This window comes from Alexandromys fortis, unplaced genomic scaffold (genome assembly GCF_014885135.2).
Source record: "Alexandromys fortis isolate MF-2015 unplaced genomic scaffold, M_Fortis_MF-2015_v1.1 scaffold_241, whole genome shotgun sequence".
Taxonomy (NCBI): domain Eukaryota; kingdom Metazoa; phylum Chordata; class Mammalia; order Rodentia; family Cricetidae; genus Alexandromys; species Alexandromys fortis.
Genome location: NW_026068152.1, coordinates 99,277 through 122,831, shown reverse-complemented (window position 1 = coordinate 122,831; position 23,555 = coordinate 99,277). Strand labels below are relative to the sequence as shown.

General features: G+C 40.9%; 1 protein-coding gene across 4 annotated transcripts in view; it reads right to left on the bottom strand.

Moving 5' to 3' along the window:
- Positions 1-23,555, bottom strand: part of Nox1 (NADPH oxidase 1) — a 151,634-nt gene that overhangs the window by 46,446 nt on the left and 81,633 nt on the right. Inside the window, exons 2-8 of one of the 4 annotated variants that reach the window (XM_050127266.1) lie at positions 21,957-22,130; positions 21,581-21,654; positions 20,504-20,663; positions 19,427-19,604; positions 18,343-18,525; positions 13,901-15,355; positions 13,064-13,174 (exon numbers count right to left, since the gene is read on the bottom strand). In XM_050127266.1, the coding sequence (XP_049983223.1) occupies positions 13,064-13,155 (92 nt within the window). In that variant the 5' untranslated portion in view covers positions 13,156-13,174; positions 13,901-15,355; positions 18,343-18,525; ... (2 more) ...; positions 21,581-21,654; positions 21,957-22,130. Of the gene's footprint in view, positions 1-13,063; positions 13,175-13,900; positions 15,356-18,342; positions 18,526-19,426; positions 19,605-20,503; positions 20,664-21,580; positions 21,655-21,956; positions 22,131-23,555 lie in introns of those variants that run through there. The other 3 variants (XM_050127267.1, XM_050127269.1, XM_050127268.1) reach the window with 3 other exon arrangements.

Below are 23,555 nucleotides of genomic sequence, written 5' to 3'. Positions count from 1 at the left end.
ATTAGAGTACTACTCAGCAGTAAAAAACAATGACTTCTTGAATTTTGCATGCAAATGGACGGAAATAGAAAACACTATCCTGAGTGAGGTAAGCCAGACCCAAAAAGAGGAACATGGGATGTACTCACTCATAATTGGTTTCTAGCCATAAATAAAGGACATTGAGCCTATAATTCGTGATCTTCCAAAGGTCTTGAGTTCAATTCCCAGCAACCACATGGTGGCTCACAACCATCTGTAATGAGGTCTGGTGCCCTCTTCTGGCCTTCAGGCGTATACACAGACAGAATATTGTATACATAATAAATAAATAAATAATTTTAAAAAAAAAGAAAGAAAAGTTCCACTGTTATTTTCTCTTCTCAAAATGATCCCTGTTTCATCCAGATCACCTCTTCTCTCTGAATATAAAGCTCTCTGTGATTGTTCATGTTCAATAAACATTTTTAAGTAGTGGCATCAGAGGCAGGACTATGCCTCCCTCTCCTCCAGAAGATGCTCTCATCTGAAGCATTGAAGCCTGTTAGTTTGTGGCCTTCCAAGACAAAAAGGCATGAGGGTTGCAGGTGTACTTAAGATGGACTAACCATCTGACTTCAAAGCAAGGTGATGCCTGTGGATTAGATGGATGGTCTGAGCAATCACAAGAAGCCTTAAATAAAGAAAGATGTAAGCAGAACAAGTCAGAATTCTGGGACATGAGAACACATCCTGTTTTTGCTGACTTTGAATACTGAGGAGGGAAGCCAGAAGCCAAAGACTACAGGCCACCCCTTGAAGTTGGAAAGGAGAGCGAATTCTTCCCAGCAGATATGTCCAATATTTGGCATTGCCACATACAAAGTTCACAATCAAGGATCATACAATCAAGTTGCCAAAGAAATAGCAAAAAAAAGGTCATTATGTTATAAGTATGTTTATGATTTTGTGTTGGGCCATCACATGCATAGCTGTCCTGGGGTGTGCGTGGTCCATGAGCTGGACACACGTGAGAACCTCCAGGAGAGAACGCAGCCTACTAATGGTTTGATTTTAGCCCTATGAGACACTGCAGATCTCTGATGTCCAGAACCGTGAGATGATAGGTGTATGTGGCATCGGTGACTGCTGCGACTCATCACAGTGATGATAGGAAAGGAAGCTGGAGGGAAAGAAAGGACTCTTCTGTACCCAGGTTTATGGACCTGAATTTTCCTGCTTTGTCTGGGACAGAAAATAAAACTACAAGCTTTCCGAAGTCAAGGCTGACCAACCACACCCTCTGCCATGAACATATGTGACGTTAATGAGTCAGAAGCCTTTTGTCATATGTAAAGTATACGGAAATGAGTAGCCTCTTAGATAAGGAAGTGCAATGCTTTTGAAAATCTATTTCCCTTTCTAACATTAGAGACCGTTTACACAGAGGGAGGAGCGCTCCCCAGACAAAAAGCAAATATTTATCCTCCCTTATCGAGAATGTAAGACTGTCTGAATTTTGAAAGCAGGAGTATGATTCAAAGCTTTTTATGTTCTGTTGATTTTTTTCAAAACTGTTCTTACTGTTATTTTTAAAAAGGAGAAGGAGGGTTGGCATTGGGGTAGAGGGGAGGTACTTTGAAATCCACAGAAGATTGGGAGTTTGGGAGAGGAGAAAGACAATTACTGCATGGATTAGATGACCCAGGTGTATTGGAGGTGAAGGCCAGCATGCTGTCTCCAGAGCGCTCATATGCAGGTTCTGTATCCTTAAGTCCCGTTGCTTCTGTGCTTTACCAATTGACTTCTTGGAGTGAGTAATGCCTATACATAAATAAGAAACTTACGAAAACAGACACGTAATCATTAGAAAATGCATGCAAGATTCACCATTTTAACCATTTAAAATGTACAGTCCAAGGGCAAGAGAGATGGCTCAGCAGTTAAAAGTACTTGCTGCTCTTCTAGAGGACTCATATTTGCTTCCCAGCAACCACATGACAGATGACAATGGCTTGTAACTCCAGTTTCAGGGCATAAGACCATTTCTTCTGACCTCTGAGGGCACCGCGCGCGCGCACACACACACACACACACACACACACACACACACACACGGTACACATGCAAGTACTTACACATATACATAAGAATAAGAATAAATAAGTGTTTTTTCAATGCATGGCTCAGTGGTATATAGCTCATTCCCAGCACTGTGCTGCCCCCAAACAGTTTTCCTCACCATTCAGGAAAACCCCACACTCCTTAAGCAGTTACTTCCATCCACCTCCGTCAGACCTTAGCAACAATTGTTAGCTTTCTGGCCTCTGCTTTTAGCTTCTGTGGATTTGCCTGTTCTGGACATTTTATAGAAGTGGAATCATCATATATAACCACTTGTGTCTGATTTCTTTCCTTTAGCAGAAGGCTTTCAAGATTTATCAATGCCCATGCGTGTGTCTGGGTTTCTTATAGACATTTTATAGAAGTGGAATCATCATATATAACCACTTGTGTCTGATTTCTTTCCTTTAGCAGAAGGCTTTCAAGATTTATCAACAACTGTGCATGTGTCTGGGCTTCTTGCCTTTTCTTTTCTGAAAGAAACTCCATTAGACAGATATACCAAATTTTGCTTATTTGTCCGTTGGTGATATGCTTGAGCTGCTTCCATCTTCTGACTGTTATGGATAGTGTTGCTTTGAACATTTATATGCTCATTTTTGCTTGACTATCCATAGTCCATTCTTTTGCACATATACCTCGAAGTGAAGCTGATAGATTGTACAGTAATTCTACACTTAATTGAGTAAGGGTGAAGGAGTTTTTAAAGTGGCGACTGTACCATTTTAATTGCAGTAATAGTTTGTTCTGTCAACAACCACCTACCTCATGTAGCTGTCTCCTTACAATACCCTCAAACACCCTTTGTTGGAAGCAATAGTCCTCCACAAGTTTCATGTACTCCTAAAACTCTTGATGAACAAGACCTACTCAGGGTATTTGCTACATTCAGTTGGTGCACACAGTCTTGAGAGAAGATCAAGTGTCTTCCCATCAGTCAAGAGTGGGACTGCTTCTGTTTGTTATCAATAAGTCTCTCAAGCACAATGTTCTTTTGCCACAAAGTAAAGCCATTCTGTGCTCAGGATCCACCTGGTCCTCCTCTGCCCTGCTTACTTAATCTCCATCAAACTTGAAAGGCAGGACTAACCAACAAACGCTACCTGGATGCTCATGCTCCTTTCTGTGCTTTGACCTGGGGTTTGACCTCATGTCCTTCTCAGCATCCCTAATGTAATCATTTTACTCACTAGCTTGTAAAAATCCTCGGTGCTTCAGTTCTTGAGACCTAGAAGCCCGGATCATGGATGTGGCCCACATCTGTTCTAGAAGGGCTGGTGAACCGAGCAAGCTTAAACCCCCAGGGTCAGGACCCAGCAATTTGTGTTTTAAAATAACATTCCATGAAGGGTTGTTTAACACCTAAGGTCTATTTTTTCTGTAGATTTATTCCTAAGAGCTCATTCTTATTATTGATGGAAATTTTGATGGTCATTTTCATTACATTTTTATGTTTGTTATGTGTATAGAATTTTACTGGTGTATTTGTTCTTTATTCTGAATCTAGATCAATCTCCTTCAATGGTCTAATAACATATAAGGCCATTCTTTTCTAATCTACAATTAATTAGACTCATGGCAATTTTATTTTTAAATATATATTAATACAAGCTTTAAAATAAAGTCTATGAGCAAAATATAAGGAAAGAAGTCCTAGATGATGAAAAGATTAACATTCTACCAAACAGGCTGGAGTGATGGCTCAGCAGTTAAGAGTATTTGTTGCTCTTGCAGAAGACCTGGGTTCAGTTTCTTGTACCCACATAGCAGCTCACAACCAGTAGCTCCAGTCCCAGGAAATCTAATACCCTGTTTTGACCTCCCAAAGACACCAGGCTTGAAAACTGTATACATGGAAACATGCAAAGAAGATATCCATACACATAAAATATTTTTTGAAAAAATAATCTACAAAAATTAAAATAAATAAAATAAATCTACCAGACTACACAATTTCACGTTTAATTAGACTTCCCCGCACCTTTCGTGGAGCAAAGTTCATGCCCTCCGTTCCTTTAGCCCTACAGGCTCCAGTACATTTTCCTTCATCAACACTTATTTTCTCATCTTTGTGATTCAAGGCCTACAAGCAAAGGGGAACTATGTTTTCAGGTGTATCATCTCAGTGCTATGAATCTCCTTCCGCCTCATCTCTATGTCATTTGCTTTGTTCCTTTGCAGCCTTCCTTATCTCAACATCTATTAAAGATATCCTTATACAATCCGCTCTACTGACTATTGTCTATTCCTGATAAAAGAATGCGGGCAGTCTATCCTTTCTTTGCTTTGCTTTTCTTTAGTTTTGCGAGGCAGGATTTCTCTGTGTAGCTTTGGAGCCTGTCCTGGAACTAGCTCTTGTAGACCAGACCAGGCTGGCCTCGAACTCACAGAGATCCGCCTGTCTCTGACTCCCGAGCACTGGGATTAAAGGTGTGCGCCACCACTGCCCAGCTAAATCTAACCTTTCTTATGCTGCAAACCTGATGTAATTATTAACTAGTCTATTTGATGGAGTTGTCTATCACTAAGCAACGTGATCATCCTTTGGCTTAACCGGTTAATGTGGTTATTACTGAGGTCTATCTAGTTCAATGGGGCAGGAAAGGACTGTGGAAAACTTTGGTGTATAGTATATGGTACAATAGGCAGTCATTTACATTTCTAGTATGGTGAACTCATTTGTTATGAAGCTCTTTCTTGTGTGAATTGTAGGCCTAAAAATTAATGGTTTCAGATCTACAATGGGGAGTTATAAGAGAATTACTAAGTAAATATAGATCCAATGATATCAAAATACTTCACGCTTGAATTAATAGCATATAATGTACTATTGTCTCTAAAGTAACTGCTACTCAGATCTCTGCTGCTTCCATTGCTTTAGAATTGCAAGTCCTTTGGACAAAACCATGAAATAACTATTTGAGCATTCCAAGATTTCACTTATAAATTAAGACAATGCATCTTTTAATAAATAGGATCAAAGCAGGAGAGGGGTAGCTCAAAGAGTTCAGTAGGTCAGATTAGCAATCCCCTATATTATATGAATTTGTTGTTGAGAAATTTGAAGTTATGTTCTCCCCCACCCTCCTACTAAAATAGCTGTTTGCCCCCTTCTTCTCAGGAGGTAAGAAATTCTCACCATCACTATTCCTTTGAGGAAAATAAAAACGCCGTTGTCCCCAGTTGTTGTATTTCATTTTTAGCTGATGCTGGTGGTTGTGATGGCCCAAGAGAGAGGTAGGGTGGTGACTCATCTGTCCACCGCCATATATTTTTGTTACTTATATTTTCTCTTTTCTCTGTTACTCGTAATTTCACAGAGAGCATGCCCAAAGAGAAAGCATCCACTTCTGGCAATGTGTCTGGGGCAGTGAGGTAGTGAAGAGAGCACACAGATGCAGAACAGCTAGGGTTGGGTGGGCTATGCTCACCCTGGTACAGGGCACCAACTACAAAACCCAGAATACCAGTGCATTTGTTACAGACAGCACAGGGAGGAGGAATCAGCTACTGAAGCGGAGACGAGCAGTCTCAGAGCTTATGGGAGGAGGAAGCTGTCATTGCTAGTTTCTGCACACACAGCCAACATTTACACTTGGATCAGAGGAAGGCTTTGCCTCTCCTTCTGAGCTTGATCCTGGGGGTGGGGGTGGCACCAAATCCCCATAGGTGCAAGGCACTGGTCCTTGACATGAACTCGCATTTGCTCAGAACTTCATCCTCACTTGATACATTCGTTCAGGCCTTCCTTGGCTCCCCACGAAGGAAACCCAGGAGAGTTCAGTCTGAAGGTAGGATAAGAACCAAGGGAGCTGGCAAGAAGCGGTAGTTACAGATGGGTACTTCAGCTGAGCACAGCACATTAAGATGAGGTACTCCAGCTGAGGACCCGAGTGCATTGCACAGCCGGAGGTAGACAAGAGCTCAAGTAAATGGCCAAAGGAGCCACTTGGTCAACTCCACTGTCCCCTTCACAGATCTACAGAATAAGAATTCATTTAAAAGTACCAGCAGGTGATTGATACATTAATATAAAATGCTTTGCTAAAGGGTTTACAATCCATAAAAATTTAAAAACCACTGTACAAGTAGGTTGGGGAAAAGACTGAATGCGAACAAGATGGGAATTGATCTCACAAAATGGTTTCAATTACTTCCTCCTTTTATTTAAAGATTTGTCTACTGAGAACTAGTTTTTTTTTTTTTTTAAAAAAAATCAACTTTATTTCCTGCATTATTTGAGTCTTTGTAAAGCACAAACACCCCTCCCTTTTTATTGCAGGAAAATCCCCACTTTAGTTAGGTAAACTTCAAAGATGTAAGATAAACTTCAAAAATGCCGACTAGAGTCCTCTTTGTTAGGGAAATTAAAAATCAATCTGAAAAACCTTGTGAGTCTTTAGAGGTATCAATTTATCTTAGCACCTGTCATTGGTCCTACATCCTGGAGCAGGGAGGGAAGGAGGTCATTGGGTTCTGCGCTCTCCTGAAGTTCCTTGACTTTACCTGAGTCAGTGGATCTATGGGAAAGGATTCTCGTTTTCCTAATGTGCAGTCTGGTGGGACCCATCAACGTGGGCTTCTAGAGCCCCAGAAGGAAGTTGGAAGGCTGAAGAGGGCCAGAGAGCCATTCCCGGCTGAGGAAAGCATGCAAATGAGTCTTGGAACTGACCTCCTTTTAGTTGGCTCTGATTTCTACTGCCATCCGGTGGTTTACTGGTAGCACAAGGAAATGGAAACTTTGGGAGAGAGGAATACATTTATTTTATTGTTTTGTAATTGGTCCTTCGATGAGATTACATTGTTTCAAAGAAGACAAATATGGGACTTTAAGAGTTTGAGATAAAGCCCTATTTTCCTCAAAGAACACTTTACTGCACTATCCTGAGGGTCAGAGAACAAAGGGAGTGTTCATTTATTTAACGTTCATTCAACAAACATTTACCAAAAAAAAAAATTCCAATGGAATGAAAAAATTTTCTAAAGCAATTGATTGTATTATAAAATTAATAAATTTAAATATATATATAACTTAAAGTCTATTAATAAATTTAAACATATAACTTAAAGTCTATATTATATAAAAGTTTATAAAGCTTAGGTGACCCAATTTATGTCTATTTCTTCTTATTGATACATAATCATATATCATGAGCAATTATTAAATATTTGCTATCAAACAGACATTGCACAAAGTGCTGATATGGAAATCAACAAGATGGGAAAGTTTTCTGTCACCATGTGTTTTATGATGACTGACTTCTCTATGCTGAGAAGGGAGCTGCCGTAGTTCTTTGCGATTCTAGACAAGACTAGCGTGTACAAAGGACCTGAGATAAAAATCAGCATGGTGTGCTAGAGAAGCAGGAAGGGTGGGGTCAGGTAGGTGCTCATCTTCCCAGAACTCATAGTTAAAGGCACAAACCAGAAATCCTAGTCTGGTATTTTATTAGGAAGTAGGGTGACGGTAGGTACGACTAGTTAAGAAGAGATGGAGAGTAGAGCAGGCTCCTGATCGATACAACTGGTGCTCTTACTAAAAGGCGAATGTGAACAACGACACACACACAAAAGTAAGAGTAGAAGTCAGGGTGATGCTTAGTCCCAGAATACCAAAGCTGGCTAGCAGATTCACTCATAGACATCTGCCTGTCTCTGCCTCTCAAGTGCTAGGATTATAAGCGTGCACCACCACATCTAGCTACCTTACTCAGAGACAGAGTCTCTCAGGAAACCTGGAACTCACTGACTCGGCTAGGCTGACTGGAAAGCAATCCCTAGGTATCCTGTAATCTTTATTTCCTGAATCCTGGGTTTATAGGCTCAGTGCTTCTGTAACTGACTCTTTCTTTCTTTCTTTCTTTCTTTCTTTCTTTCTTTCTTTCTTTCTTTCTTTCTTTCTTTCACTTCCTTCCCTTCCTTCCCTCCTTCCTTCCTTCCTTCCTTCCCTCCCTCCTTCCTTCCTTCCTTCCTTCCTTCCTTCCTTCCTTCCTTCCTTCTTTCCTTGCTTTCTTCCTTCCTTGCTTTCTGGAAATGCCAGCTTTACTACTATAAAAGACAACTAGGGAAAGTCCACCTTTTCTCCCAATTTTTTAACCTCTGACAGATTCATACATGTATATAATAAATTTGAGTCAATGCCACCTCTTTCCTCTCTCTTTTCTCCCTCCCTATCCTGCTGAAACTTTTCTCCTTCCCAACAAGTCCCTCCTTCTTTCATGTCTTCTTTTTGCATTTGACTTTAATTACGAGTTACTGGTACACGCATAGCTGGGAGGCTATTTAATAGACCAAGGGCAGCTTCTCAGCGACTGCGCTGCTAAAGAACATGACAACTCCTCAGCACCCATGAACCGCGCTCCCAAGTACCTCAGGGAGGAGCGAGGCTTCGTGGGCCCCTCTCCAATCCCTGATGAACTGGTGACAGGCTCAGTCTTGTCCTTGTGGTGTACAAATTGCCACAGGTGCAGTGAGTTGATGGGTGAACTGGCTATGTCATGTCCAGAAGATACCTTTTTGCTACACATCTCCCCATATTTTGGCTCTTACCTTCTTTCCTCCCCCTCTTCCATGATGCTCTCAGAATCTTGGAGGGAGTGAGACCGATGTCCCTTTAGACTAAGCACTCCACCATCATTTATTCCTGGTACTTTGGCTAGTCACAATCTTTTCCACTAACTGCTATCTACTGCAATTATAACCTTTCTGATAAAGGCTGAACACAGTACTAACACAAATATTAGCCTTTAGAAGGCAGTTTAACGTGGCCATTTATTAAAACAATAGCAGATTTCTCCCTAGTGCCTATGATCTCCCCAGTCAGGGACACTTGAATGGGTTTATAGGACTAAGCATGAGTTCCCTTCTATAGAGTGGACCTCAAATCTAATCAGAAAGTGGTTGGTCATCCCTATAATAGTCATGCCAGTACTGCACCAGAGGGTAATATCATGCCTGGCAGATCACTATTGCAGTTTGTAAGGTTCACAGCTGAGTGAGACTGCTGATGACCTTTCTCCCCAAGCAGCCTGCATAGCACTTTCCAGCACTATGAAGCTAGTCAGAAGGGAGCTTTCCAGTTCAGTTCCAGCTTTTCTGTGTCTTGTAACCAAAATGTGTGGTATCTTCAGCAATGGGGTCTTACCACCCAGTTCTGCTGTGCATCCAAGAGAAATGGCAATACCCTATACTTTTGGTGGGGCCTCTGGTGCCTTCCTGACCAACAACTCATAGGGAAGTAACCCACACCTGGCACTGGGATCTCATGGATTCTGATACCTATAGGGGGTACCCTCACTCAATCTCTCTCTCTCTCTCTCTCTCTCTCTCTCTCTCTCTCTCTCTCTCTCTCTCTTTCCACACACACACGCACAGGGAGAAAAGTATATACATGTATGTGTGTGTGTGTGTATACACCTTTACTGAATTTTGTCTTTAACTATTTTATACATGTATGGAGTGTGTTCTGATTACTATAATCCTTCAATACTCCTTCACCTTCTCTTATTGCCCTTCCATCCTTTCTACACATCACTTTCCCACTTTGATGATTTATTTTTGCTTTGAGATCCATGGTACAATAGAAACCCTATCAGAATTCCAATTAGATGGGGTTTTTTTTCAGAAATAGAAAAAAAGAATCCTAAAATTCACATGGAACCACAAAAGACTCTAAGTAGACAGATCAAACTTGACCTAAAAGTACTAAGTGAAATACATTCACACTACCTGCATTTGAAATAAACAACAAAGGTGTGTTAATTAAAACAGCATAGTACAAGTATAAAAACAGATACCCCAGAAAACTACAACATATAAAAGGCCCTGAAAGTGAATCCACATATGTATAGTCAGTTGATCTTCATTGTAGGCACAAAGAACATACAATGAAGAAAGGACAGTCACTGCAATAAATAGTACTGGGAAAATTGCATATCCACACGCATAGAAATGAACTTAGGACAGTGTTGCACTGCCATATGAGAATGTCAACTCAAAATCAATTGAGTACTTAAATTTATCAGCTAAAACTCAATATAATAAAAAAATATTCATTTTTTATTGAACGTCAAAGTACAGGCTACACAAGTAAAAAGAGAAGAACAGCATTGCATCAAACTACAAATCTCTGCTCAGTGAAGAAAATAGTGTGAAAGAGACACCTACACAATGGGAGAAAATATTCACAAACTATATATCAAATAAAGAGTTGATTAATAATCAAAATATGAAAAGAAACTCAATAACAAGGAAGCAGATAACTAGTTTTTAAAATGTGCAAGGACATGAGCAAACATTTGAGAAGAAATAAAAAGGCTCAACCTTCCTAGTGCACAGAGAAATGCAAATCTCAGCCATAGGGTGAGGTCACTGCGTTCCAGTCACAATGACTAGTATTTCTTAATTAGTTTTTTAGTTTATTTTACACATCCAAGCCCAGTTTCCCCTCCCTTTTCTCATCCTGTTACCTCCCCCCATCTTCTTTCTACCCCCACATCCACACCTCAGAAAGAGTAAGGCCTCCCATGGGAATCAACAAAGTCTAGCATATAAAGTTGAAGCAGGAGCAAGCTCCTCCCTACTGCATCAAGGCTTAGCAAGGCATCCCACCATAGGGAATAGGTTCCAAAAAGTCAGCTCATGCACCGGGGACAGGTCCTGGTCCCACCGCTAGGGGCCCCACAAGCAGATCAAGCCTCACAACTGTCACCTACATGCAGAGGGCTTAGGTTGGTACCATGCAGGTTCCCTAGCTATCAGTCCAGAGTCCATGAGTTCCCACAAGCTTGGATTAGCTGTCTCTGCGGGTTTCTGTGTCAGGATCTTGAACCCCCTTGCTCATATAACCCCTCCTCCCTTTCTTCAGCTGAACTCCCTGAGCTCAGCCCAATGCTTGGCTGTGGATCTCTGCATCTGCTTCCATCAGTTACTGGATGAAGGTTCTATGATGACAATTAGGGTTGTCACCAATCTGATTACAGGGGAAGGCCAGTTCCATTATTTGTAGGAGACAATGACTAATATTATTTTAAAAGATGAATGCTGGTGTGGATGAAGGAAAAAAGGAATCCTGCACGCTGTTGTAAGGATGTAAATTAACATAATCATTATGGAAATTCCTCAAAAGAAAAAAGAAAAGAAAAGCTGCTGCATCAAGTGACCCTACTTCTGAATATCTATTTGAAGGCAATGAAATCAATGTATTGATTTCCCTCCTGTGTGTGTCGCAGCATCGTTCACAATAGCCAGGGAGGGGAAAACTAACTCTTCCTCAACTGATGAATGGATAAAGAAATCATACACCATAAATCCTATGTAGCCTTTAAAAGGAAGGAAATATCATCATTTATTGTGAAAAGCACAACAGTAAAAAAAAAGTCATTCAAAATGGAGTTGGGAGGCCACATGGGGAGAAAGACCAGGGATCTACTGTGTTACATTACAACCGTAGACCATGCAAATGTATGATGTGCTTGAACATGATTGAGAAATAGAGATGTAGTGTTCTCACCATGAACAATATCTGTGCGATGTGGTGATGTGAGGTGATGGCTAAGTTAATTAGCTTAGCTTGATCATTCATACTGAATAAGTATACAAAAAGCATTACTTCCCGTGCTGCTAATATGCCAGTTATACTATATTATTGCTGAGGGCAATAACCACACTTTGACAAATGGATGCAGGTCACAGAGAAAGATTAAAAACTTTTGATTGAGTAGGTTTCAGATGAGGTAAAGTAAATAGCCTAAGGTTCAGCTACACTAGAGGAGTGGACACTTGAGTAAGCTATTTCAGATACTAAGTAATCACTTCTCAGTACGTATTTTTGATTAAGATTAATCAAATACAAAGACTATGGATCAAAAGCAATATAAGCTGAACTACAAAAATGCCTCGGCAATAAGGATAAATATGTATAGTTCTTTCCTCTTTAAACTACATAACAAATGTACCCCTCCTTCCTACCTCCACAACCTCAACCCAAGACTAAAAGTTCAAAATATTACTGTATAGACAGATGCGATATTTCATTAAAGAAGTGATTCTTTGAGTCCAAGATACTATGGATTTATAAGATCTATCATTCAATAATACACAAAAACAGGAACAAATGCTATGACATTGATAGCAAAATTCACACAACTTTCAGAGGTGATAAAATTCAAAAATATACAACTTAAGTGAACTAAGATATGACACATCACAGAAAGTGGAGTACTTTGAAGTAAATTATAGACAACGTACAAACACCACACAAGTTCTTTACTTAGGAACTCGGAAGAGTTCTCAAACCTCCTGTCCTGCCACAAGATGGCGAGAGCTCCAAGGAAACTCAAGAGAGGCTGTGACAGACATGAGGGCAAATGTCCAGGTGCAAGATCAACAACCACAGAAACAATGGGTTTGTGCCGGGAAAGCCTTCAACAGGCTTCCTTCAATGGCTCATGATGAACAGCAAACAATTCTTTTAGGGAGATGTAGCTATGCGTGTATAATGTTTCACTCTTTACACAAACGTGGTTGGTGTAGTTAGAGACAATGTGGACTCTGTCAGTCAAGGCTGTTTAATATGTTCTGGAACGTTCTTCAGCCCCAGGCAGGCAGCTTGATAAGTGACTCATAGCAAGACAAGGCTTGTCACCAAAGTTTCCTTACTGCTACCAAGCAATTCACTTGTTTTTAGTGCAAGGTATGTCACAAGGAAAATAATAAGACGTAAGCACCGAATATGTCTGTGAGTGAGGCGAAAGGCCCAAATTACTATTCTGAGTCACATTGGCTCTGGTCGGAGTGGCAACGCAAACTAGAATAGCCCCAGGTGAAGTGAATTTGCCGATATCCAGTACAAATTAAACAGGGATATATCACTTCCCAGATGCTATTGCAATTACATACTGGAAAAACTGCAACTAGAGTATGTGCAATGTTATGTGTTGACATCATCTCAATGTCAATAGGCTAAATAGACGTAACATACCTACATACTGCAGTAACGGAGTTAAAGAATCGTATGAAAGCAATCTTCCTATATCGATGTAGAATGAGTTCCAAGATAGAAAAAGTGAACATCAGAAATGTGAACCCAAATCTGGAAAAAAAAAAAAAAACTAAAGGAAAATGGAATGGGGGACTGATAGGAATGGAAGCGAAATTCTAGCTATGATTTTGGAAGTATGGCTAAAATAAAATCAAGTAAAAGAACAAAACCAAGCCCTAAAATTGTAACCAATGGAAACAAATGTACCCGAATTATATGTCCAGTCAGTGGCATAATTGTACAAATAAGCGAATAACTTCCAGTGACTTTAAGATACATAATCATGATGACACAGCTGTAGTGATATTCGGTCTAAACACAAAACTAACCACAAAAACCATAAACTGCCTTAAGCAAATAAGTATGAAGTTAACATAGCTATAAATTTAAGAAAAACACAAACATAGTGTAGCTAGCTAAAATTCCTTTTCACTGAATTAAAATTCGGAACATCATTCTGCATGCATTTCCCTTTCTCCCCCCATCTTCTCTCCTCTCTCTTCTGGCTCGCTCACTAAATGTATTGTCTTCATCTGAAGTCTTTGCAGAACAACATTGCTTGGGTTAGCTCTGCAGACTCCTGTAGCATTCCATGGAAGCTTCTTTCAAGCTATCCAATCTCTCTTGTAGGCAAAGAGCTTTGGAGGAGCATTCCACTACTTCTTAAATGATTTATTAGGATCCCTGTCATAGACTAGATCATCATTTTTATTGAAAACATATTTTATACAATATATTATGACTATATCTTCCCCTCCCCCAACTCTCCCCACCTACCTCTCCACCGAAATTCACATCATTTCTTGTTCTCTCTCATTAGAAAACAAACAGGTGCCTAAAAAAAATAATAAAATGAAAATAAACGTGTTGCAGAATATTTGGTTAGCTATGCAAAGATGTGTTGCATTTGTTTAACTATGTAAAGATATATTGCATTTGTTTATGTTCCAGAGTATTTGTTTAACTACATAAAGATGTATTGTATTTATGTTGTAGAATATTTGTTTAACTATGTAAAGACGTTGTTGCATTTGTTTATGCTGCAGGATATTTGTTTATCTATGTAAAGATGTGTTGCTTAATTATATAATGATATATTGCTGTTTTACCTTGCCTTCCTAAGGTACCTGATTGGTCTAATAAAAAGCTGAATGGCCAATAGCAAGGGAGAAGGTATAGGCAGGACTTCCAGGCAGGGAGAGTAAGGAGGAGGAGGAATTTAGGCTGGAGGAAGAAAGAAAAAGGGACACCAGGGAGACGCCAGGGGCCAGTCAGCCAGACACTGAGGAAGCGGGAAAGTAGGACATACAGAATGAAGGAAAGGTAAAAAGCCCCAAGGCAAACCAGAGATGAATAGGAAAAGGTTAAATTAAGTTAAAAGAGATAGTGGTACAAGTCTAAGATAAAGCCAAGCACTCATAATTAATTATAAGTCTCTGTGTCTTTATTTGGGTGCTGATTGGCAGCCCAAAGAAAATTCTAACTACACAAACCTGAATAGAAATCAAAGAACAGAGAAACAAACAAACAAACAAAAAAAAGCAATGAAAAAGCACAAGAAACACATATAGACACATTGGCAAACACAGAAACTCCATAAAGATACAAAATCAGAAATCATAATATATAAGCTAAAGACCTGTAGAGTAAGAAAGAAAAAGAAAAAAGCTTCCCAGACAAAGCATTGTGAGACAAGCAACTTTAAAATCATCATTGAAAGCCGGGCGATGGTGGTGCACGCCTTTAATCCCAGCACTCGGGAGGCAGAGGCAGGCGGATCTCTGTGAGTTCAAGACCAGCCTGGTCTACAGAGCTAGTTCCAGGACAGGCTCCAAAGCCACAGAGAAACCCTGTCTCGAAAAAAAATAAATAAATAAAATCATCATTGAGTTTGTTTTGTGCTTCTCATCTACTTGTGGGCAAGGGACCTGGCCTTGAGACTAATTTGTGTACCCAGTTAAGACTCTTTTGGAGAAAACTAATTTTTCATTTGCTAGTGATTATCAATTGGTGATAGCTTCTGGGTTGGGGATGCAGGCTTGTGTCCACGTCCCCTCTTAGCGCTGGGACACCATCAGGACTAGACCCATGCAGGCCCTGTGTACACTGCCAGTCTCTGTGCGTTCATATGTGTGGCTCTGCTGTGTCTAGAAGGCCTTGTTTCCTGGGTGTCTTCCATCCCCTCTGGCTCTTATAATCTTCTGCCTCCTCTTCTGCACGGTTTGCTGAGCCCTGAAAGGAGGGAATGGGACATCTCATTTAGGGCTGAGTGTTCCAAGATCTCTCACCTTGTCCACACTGTCTGGTCATGGGTTTCTGTATGTTCCCATCTGCTGCAGGAAGAAGCTTCTCTGACAATGGATGAACACAACACTGATCTATGAGTGTAGCAGAATGTCAACAGGACCCATTTTATTGCTATATTCCTTAGCAGAGCAATAGTATTCAGTTTTCCCATAGATCCCCAGCCTATCCAATCTCAGATTCTTGGCCACCCTGGATGTGTCAGGGATAAGTTCCATCTCATGAAATAGATCCTAAACTCAATCAGATCTTGGTTGATTAGATCCACAAGATTTGTACCACTATTGCGCTAACACGTCTTGCAGGCAGGTCACCACTGTAGATCAAAGGGGGTTTCTAACTGGCCTGGGGTTTGCCTTTCTCCTCTGGTAGTATGCAGAGCTCCTCCTGTACTGTGAACACTAGTCAGTGGGGCTGAAGGCTCTAGCTATGTACTAGCCTGACTTCTCCATGTACAGTGAATTATATAGGTGTTGTCTTCAGCAATAAGGCTTTAGCATCAGTTTGTGGAGACCATTGAACAACCTTGAAAATACCTTGGATTGTTTGGGGGTTCCCTTAGTACCCTTTTGGCCAACAATTAGATTGGATGTAACCCATTCCCCAAACTGGAAGCTTTGCTTGGTTATGAGGTATCCAGTTGAAGCTCTGTCTCCACGATTATTTGGCAATTACATTTATATCACTTTCATATGTTTTTATATTTTAGGAAACTACTACTGTATACAGCCCCTCAGTGGTCCTTAGTTTTAGCTGCCTCTCCCCATATGACCTTCCCCGCCCCTCTCTTCACTCCCTCTCACTATTTGATCCTCCTGTTCCAATCCCCCGCTACCATCCATCTATAAATATCTACTCTATTTTTGCTTCCTAGAGTGAGCTAATCCTCCACCTAGTTTCTTACCTCATACCTAGCCTCTGTGGTTATATAGATTGTAGCCTGCTTATTGAAGATTTAACAGTGAACATCTACACATAAGCAAGTATATACCATATTTATCTTTGGAAATCTGGTCACCTCACTCAGGGTGATTTTTTTCTAATTCCATTTATTAACCCATGAATTTCATTTTCCACAACCGTGTAATACTTTATTGTGTAAAGGTACCACATTTTCTTTATCCCATCAGCTGTTAAGAGACATCTAGGCTGTTTCCAGTTTCTGGCTATTACAAATAGAGCAGCAATGAACGTGACTGAGCAAGTGTCTCTATGGTAGAATGAATCATCTTTTGGGTAGATGCCCAAGAGTGGTATAGCTGCATCTTGAGGTAGATCAATTCCCTTCTTCCTGAGGAACTGTCACACGGATTTCCAAAGTGTTGTACAACTTTGCATTCCCACTAGGAACTGATGAGTGTTCCCCTTACTCCACATCTTGCCAGCATGAGCTGTCATTTGTTTTATTGATCTTGGCTATTCTAACTGGTGTAAGATGAAATCTCAAGGTAGTTTTGATTTATATTTCCCTGATGACTAAGGATGTTGAACATTTGTGTGTATGTGTGTGTGTGCGTGTGAGTTTATAGGTTTCATGTGTGTGTGCTTCGTGTGCATTTTTTGCACTTTTAAATTCTGGTGGAGTTTTTTGATTTTTTTTATTTACTGGTTTCTTTTCTGAAAGAGAGAGAGAAAGAAGGTATGGAGTTGAATGGGTGATGAAGTGAGGAGAATCAGGATAGAAACAGGGGAAGGAAAACCATGATCAAAATGTTATATGGATTTTAAAACAAAGGATACTGAATGCAGGGACTGAAGAGAGAGCTTAGTGGTCAGAACTTCCTGCTCTTGCAGAGGACCATGGTTCAATTTTCAGCACCAACATGGTGGCTCACAACCATCTTATAATCACAGCTCCAGGGGATCTGACATGCTTTTATGATCTCTGCATACACCTGGCACATACATGGCACATACTCATGTAGATAATCACTTATACATATAAAAACAAACAAAATGGATACTGAATACAGTTACTTAGACCATTAGGAATATTAGTCAATTTTTTTAAGATTCTCAAAGGCAACATGCTATTAAGTTCACTATAAAAGAAAATGTGAGCTTTTAAGAGCTGCTCAGCCATTTGGGCTTCCTCTTGTGAGTATTCTCCATTTAGATGTGTTTTTTTTTCCCCAAGACACGGTTTCTCTGTGTAGCTTTGGTGCCTGTCCTGGAACTAGCTCTTGTAGACCAGGCTGACCTCGAACTCACAGAGACCCACCTGCCTCTGCCTCCAGAGTGCTGCTGAGATTAAAAGCGTGCACCACCACCTCCCAGCATGCACTCCAGTTTTAATTGGAGTATTTGTTTTCTATTGCTGTGAAGAGACACCATGACCATAGCAACTCTTCTAAGAAAAACACACAATTGGGGTGGCTCACTTGCAGTTTCAGAGGTTCAGTCCATAATCATCACTGCGGGTCACATGGCAGTGTGCAGGCAGACCTGGTGCTGGAGAAGCAGCTGAGAGTCCTGTATCTTGCCAGCAACAGGAAATGAACTGTGACATTGGGAGCAGCTTGAGCATAGGAGAACTCAAAGCTCAGGTCCACAGCAACACACTTTTTCCAACAAGGCCATACCTACTCCAAGAAAGCCACATCTCCTAATAGTGCCACTCCCTTTGGTGGCCATTTTCTTTCAAACCACAACCCTTGATGTTCAGTTTTTTTAGTTCTTTATGTATTTTAGATATTAGCGCTCTATCGGATTTGTAGTTGGCCAGCAAGTCTGGGAGACTACCTTGGGTATTGGCAGGTGAGACACAGTGTGAAAAAGGCAGGCTAGAAGAGAAGATCTGTTAAATCCCTTTGGATGGGGGCAGAGAGGCAGCACAGGCTGCAGCAGCTCGTCTGCTACTGAGCTGGGAACAAGAGTAGGGAACTGGAGTTGGAAGAAGAGTGGAAATCACGTACTTGATTTCTTGGCCAGCAGAATTCCAGGGAGAGACTTCCTGTGGTGCTGGCAGGTGAGACTAGATTGTTTTCTACTCAACAAGTAACTTTCTTGGACATCTATCCCATGATGTTTGAAGCTTTGTTGCTCTTTCTGTTTCCCATAGGCATCTTCATCTTCTCCCATCAGGTACCACACTTGGTCTGCAATGATACAACCCTCAATGTGTTCTCAGTATACTTGTGCATTAAGTTCCTTCCTTTCAAAATCATAATCATGGCATCCCTGGATATTGTGATGGACAGACAGACCTCATTCATTTCTCCCTTCAGAGCCCCAAAAACGATGGACACAAGACGTAGTGCCAGCAGGGCCTGCATTCAAATGGGAGTGGCCTCAGGTTATCCATCAGTGCATCCCAAATTTTATCCATTTCTGGCTACCTCTATGTGCCTCTTAAGGATTTTATCCCTGCCGCACTCACTGAGAAGCCTGAGTGTTAAAACAAAATGCCACAGTGTATTCCATCATCAAGCCAGGGCTTGTGTCACATTGGTAGTGGGTGTGTATAAGCTACATTGTCAGCTTCCTTCCATGCAGGTGGGAACAACCGGACAAACGGTATCTCTGCCAGCACATGATGCATCCTTGGGTATTTTGTGCATGTTGTACTATTTTTATTCTGGATTGCCAAGTAGCTCCAAACATAGTCATCAGTTTCACTTTCTCGTCTTCTTCTAAATTTATCGTGGTGTCTCTTAAAGTAGGCCTTATTCTTTCCCCCTATTTTTATTATTGTTTTGGGTTCCATATGTAGATGCAATGAATTCTGTTTCCATCACCCCAATGTGCTCTCTTATCTCCTCTCTCTTCTACTAAAATACTTTTCACTACATACCCCCTCCTATTTTCATGTCGTATTTTTGCCTGTGACCCACTGACTTTTTTGAGAGCATGGTGGGGGTCATTTAATGGAGTAGGGACAACTTAGCAGTGGCTATATCGCCTCCTTCTTGAACAACCATTATTTGTCAATAGGCTCTGAGGGAGGGATGGAGCCAAATGAGGCCCTCGCCACCCACGATGAAAAGCTGATGGACTAACTTTGTGCAGGTCTTGTGCATATAATCCCAGCCACAGGAGTTGGTGAGTGCAAAGGCAGTCTTAGGTTTCATGTCCATGTCCCTTGCCCCATGTCTGGAAGATGTCTTCTTCTGTTGCATATCCCTCAACCCTCTTGGAAAGCAGACTAATCTCAGAAGGGAGACCTGCAGGTCTAGCACTGCCACGGAAGGAAAAATACATATTTTATTGTAATAATTATGTTCTTCCTAGATTTTTCCATCTGAAAGTTCAGAAGCAATGACAACCCAACAGCAAGCAAACACCCAAAGTGCCCAGGCTTTGATCTTTAAATATATTTTTCTATGGAAAAGAGTTGGAGTCCTTTGAAGAAATGTTTTTTTCAGGTCTGAGGCAATAAAGGAATGCACGTGTGAAAGAGAGATTTAAACATGACTTCTGTAAATTGAGGAAATGAGAAGCCATGCGTGCACCCAGAGCTGAATGTATGCTCTGGAAAGCTTGCGGGCACTCACACTGCTGGCTTCACTTGGTGGTTCACACGAGCAGAGCACTAAGGCCGGGGCACAGCTGTAAGTGGCCCACCTAAGCACTGAAGGACTGCCCCCATTTCCATCCATCCCCCCAAAACCCTTAAGGCTTAATACATCTTAATTTAGTTTTAATAAAACTGGTCAAGAGAAAAAGCATTTATCTTGCCTTTTCCTTAACACGGCGTGACTCAAAGTAGCAAGACAGCTGATGAAAGAGTACCTATTTATAGAATAATCCAACAGAAGAAAAGCATTAGCATTAGAAAAAAACACCATGTTGCAATTCGGGTCAAGGCAATAATTAATTAGGTAAGTTGATAGGAAGCTTACTTTGTTATGTTATGCTGTGTATCCATTTATTTATTTATTTATTTTGAGGCAGAATCTCATGTTTGTCAGGTCGGCATCCCAGGCTTGGCCCAGCTAAGCATGAACTTCTAATCGTCATGTTTCTACCTCCTAAGTGCAGGCTTATACCCCAACTCCTCAATTTATGCAGTGCTGGGATCCAAGCCAGGGCTTCAGCCATCCTAAGCAAGCACTCTACCAACTGAGTTAAATCTACCTCTCCGATGACAGTCTTTACAGTGCGAAGACGGCAAGTATCCCTTGATCCCACTGATGAAGGCTCCCATCGGTCAAAATCAAGGAGGTAGGCATAGTGTGCTACCAAGAGGAAGTCCACAGCATCGTCTTTTTGGTGTCTGTGTTAGTTACTCTTCTGGCTGTAATCAAATACCCAGTAAGAGAAACTCAAAAGAAAGGGTTTATTTTGGTTCATGATTTGAGGGTATAGTCCATTCAAGTCAGAAAGACATGGTAGCAGGAATGGGAGAGAGGTTGTAACACTGTATACACAGTCAGGAAACACAGAGAGATAAATGTGGGCACTCAGTTTGCTTCCTCCTTTTATTTCTATACAGAACTCCAACACATGAAATGGCCCTGCCCACATTTAGATTGGAGCTTTGCACATCAATTAACCTAAATCTACTCACTATTAATCTACCCTTCTCTTTCCCCAAGCATTTCATTAACCCTGTGCTTAAAATCTGTATTTAAAAATGTCTCTCCATTAACCCCAACTCTACTTCAAAAAATAGAGAACTCGGATTTTTAAAAGTACATCAGTGATATCATAAAAGGAAGAGAAGCTGATTATCGTGGCACATGCCTTTAATTCTAGCACTCAGGAGGCAGAAGCAGCCAGACTTCTGTGAGTCTGAGGTCAGCCTGGCCTACAGAGTGAGTTCCAGAATAATCAGGGATACACAGTGAGACTATTTTTAAAAGAAAAAAAAAGGAAAAGGAAAGCAAAGGTAAACGTTTTATAGAATAAAACTGAACTGAGAGTTCATCAACTAAGTTCAGTTATTTGGTCATTTGGACCCTGATCGAAATTAGCTCACTGTGAAAAGGCAGTTTGAAAGCAACTATAAAAATTGGATTCCTGGCAAAGAATTAAGGAATTATTGATAATTTCCATTGACCTGACCTGTTCGTGACATAGTACTTGTTCTTTTATAACCAGAAAATCCGTACTACAGATGTCTGCCAAAGTCATTTTTGTGAAATTTTATTTGAATCTTCTAGCTAGGTGGAAACGAAAAAGTGATTGGTATCTAAGCGAAACAAGACTCACAAAGCGGAGTTGGAGTGTAGCTCATTGGTAGAGTGCTGGCTTAGGTGCACAAGGCTCTGGTTCGGTCCCCAATACTAGAAAAAATATAAAAGAATATGGAAAATAATGATTGCTGAAGCCAAGGGCTGGTCCATGGAAGCCTACTATATTATTCTTTCATGTATGCTTATACATTTTTGGTTATTAAAAAATTGACAAAAGAAATATTGCTAGGGCTATGAACCCTGGATTTGATTATTTGAATTACCCTTAATTAGCTGTATAATCTTGCTCAAGTCACAATACCTCAATAACAAAGAGATAATAGCTGGTTAAAATGTGCTGTGGCGACCATGTCCCTATGGCTACAGGAATGAAAGAAGTGGACTTATGTCACCTGCTCTCTTACTTAGTCCGGAAGCATCAGGGTTGGGGAAGGCTGGCAGGAGAGCAAATAGAGCTTCTCCAAAGTGTAGAATGTTAGAAGAGAACACCACTGCCGTTGAGTCCATTATGCCTCAATAACAATTTCAGATCTTCACGTCCATTTCTGTATCTTGCAGGTATTTTTCTGTGAAAACAAATAGGTGCCACTTTTAGAAAATAAAATATGGAGTATAATGTATGTGTTCTTTTGCAGCCTACTGTGTTGTGTGTGTACTATTATATCCCCCTTGGTAATCATACTAAAATATGCGAAAGCAATATAGAGACATCAACACGACCTAGTTCCATTGCAGTTTCCTCCCACAGCTGTGTCGCTGACTGCAACCTCCCTTTAATGAGTATGGACCACACGCACCAAACAGTCATCTCTGGTCTGAACTCTTGCAGCTGGTCTTCCTGCGTCTCATTTTACCCTCCCCTAACTATCCTTCGCACAGAAAGCAAAGTGATCTTTCTGAAAGGGCCCTCGCCAAGTCATCCCTTCCTTCAAAGGCCTTCAATTTGAGAGCTTATGTGTTTTGTCATCAGTTGCAAACGACAAACTGTAGGGACAGAGAAGAGATCGCTGATTGGTGGGTGTTAGGGAGAATAGGAAGAGAAGTCGGTAGCAACAGGAATACTATGGGGCGTTGGAACTGTTCTGTGGCTTGACTGGAGTGGTGGGGACATCCACACTGTGATAAAATTCACACGTTGTTCTGAAATGTGAATCTCTGTGTGTGCACTTTAAAGCTTTCAGTTATTATTCAACTAGCTTACAGATTCAGGTTTTGTGTTTTGCTTTTGTTTTGAGACAGGGTTTCTCTGTGTAGCTGTGGCTGTCTGGGGAATTCACTGTGTAGATCAGGCTGGCCTTGAACTCACAGAGGTCCGGCTGCCTCTGTGTGTTTAGTGCTGGGATTAAAGGCGTGTGCCATCACGCCTGACTCAGATTAATCTTTTTAGCCAGTATCTTAGAGCCCTCTGCATTTCTCCTGTCTCCAAGTCTGCCTTTGCAACCTAACCTCTGTGCCTCATCCCTAAAATGCTACATCTGGAATGCACTTGTTCAGTGAACACATCTGTGATAAGCCACGATACCTCTGTGGCTTCACTTGTCTTCACTTCTCTCTGCTAAAAATACATCCCCACCCGGTATCACCAATGAAAATCCTATTTACCTTTCAAGGCATAGTTAAAATTTCACTCTTTTCACAGTGCTCCCTTAACATTTGCTTCTATCCCATTGCCTGCTACTACTCATTCCCATACCTCATCCAGACACAGCCACTACAGGCAAGTTTATACATTCCTTCTGCTGCTGTGTCGGTGCCCAAAGCCTCACTGATTTCTAGGCCAGACTACGCCCATAGAATTTCAATTTGCCCTATTACTTACTGTCCCTTCTTACAATTTCAACTTTCAGTTTCATTGTTAATTAAGCAAATTACTGCATTCCTGCTATGGTGTTGCATTCAGATCTTGCCCTATGAGCACATGTTTCTTGCATGTCGCTCCAAGAAAAATATAGTTTTCTGACTATCCCTATTCAACTTCCCTCTCCTGTCTA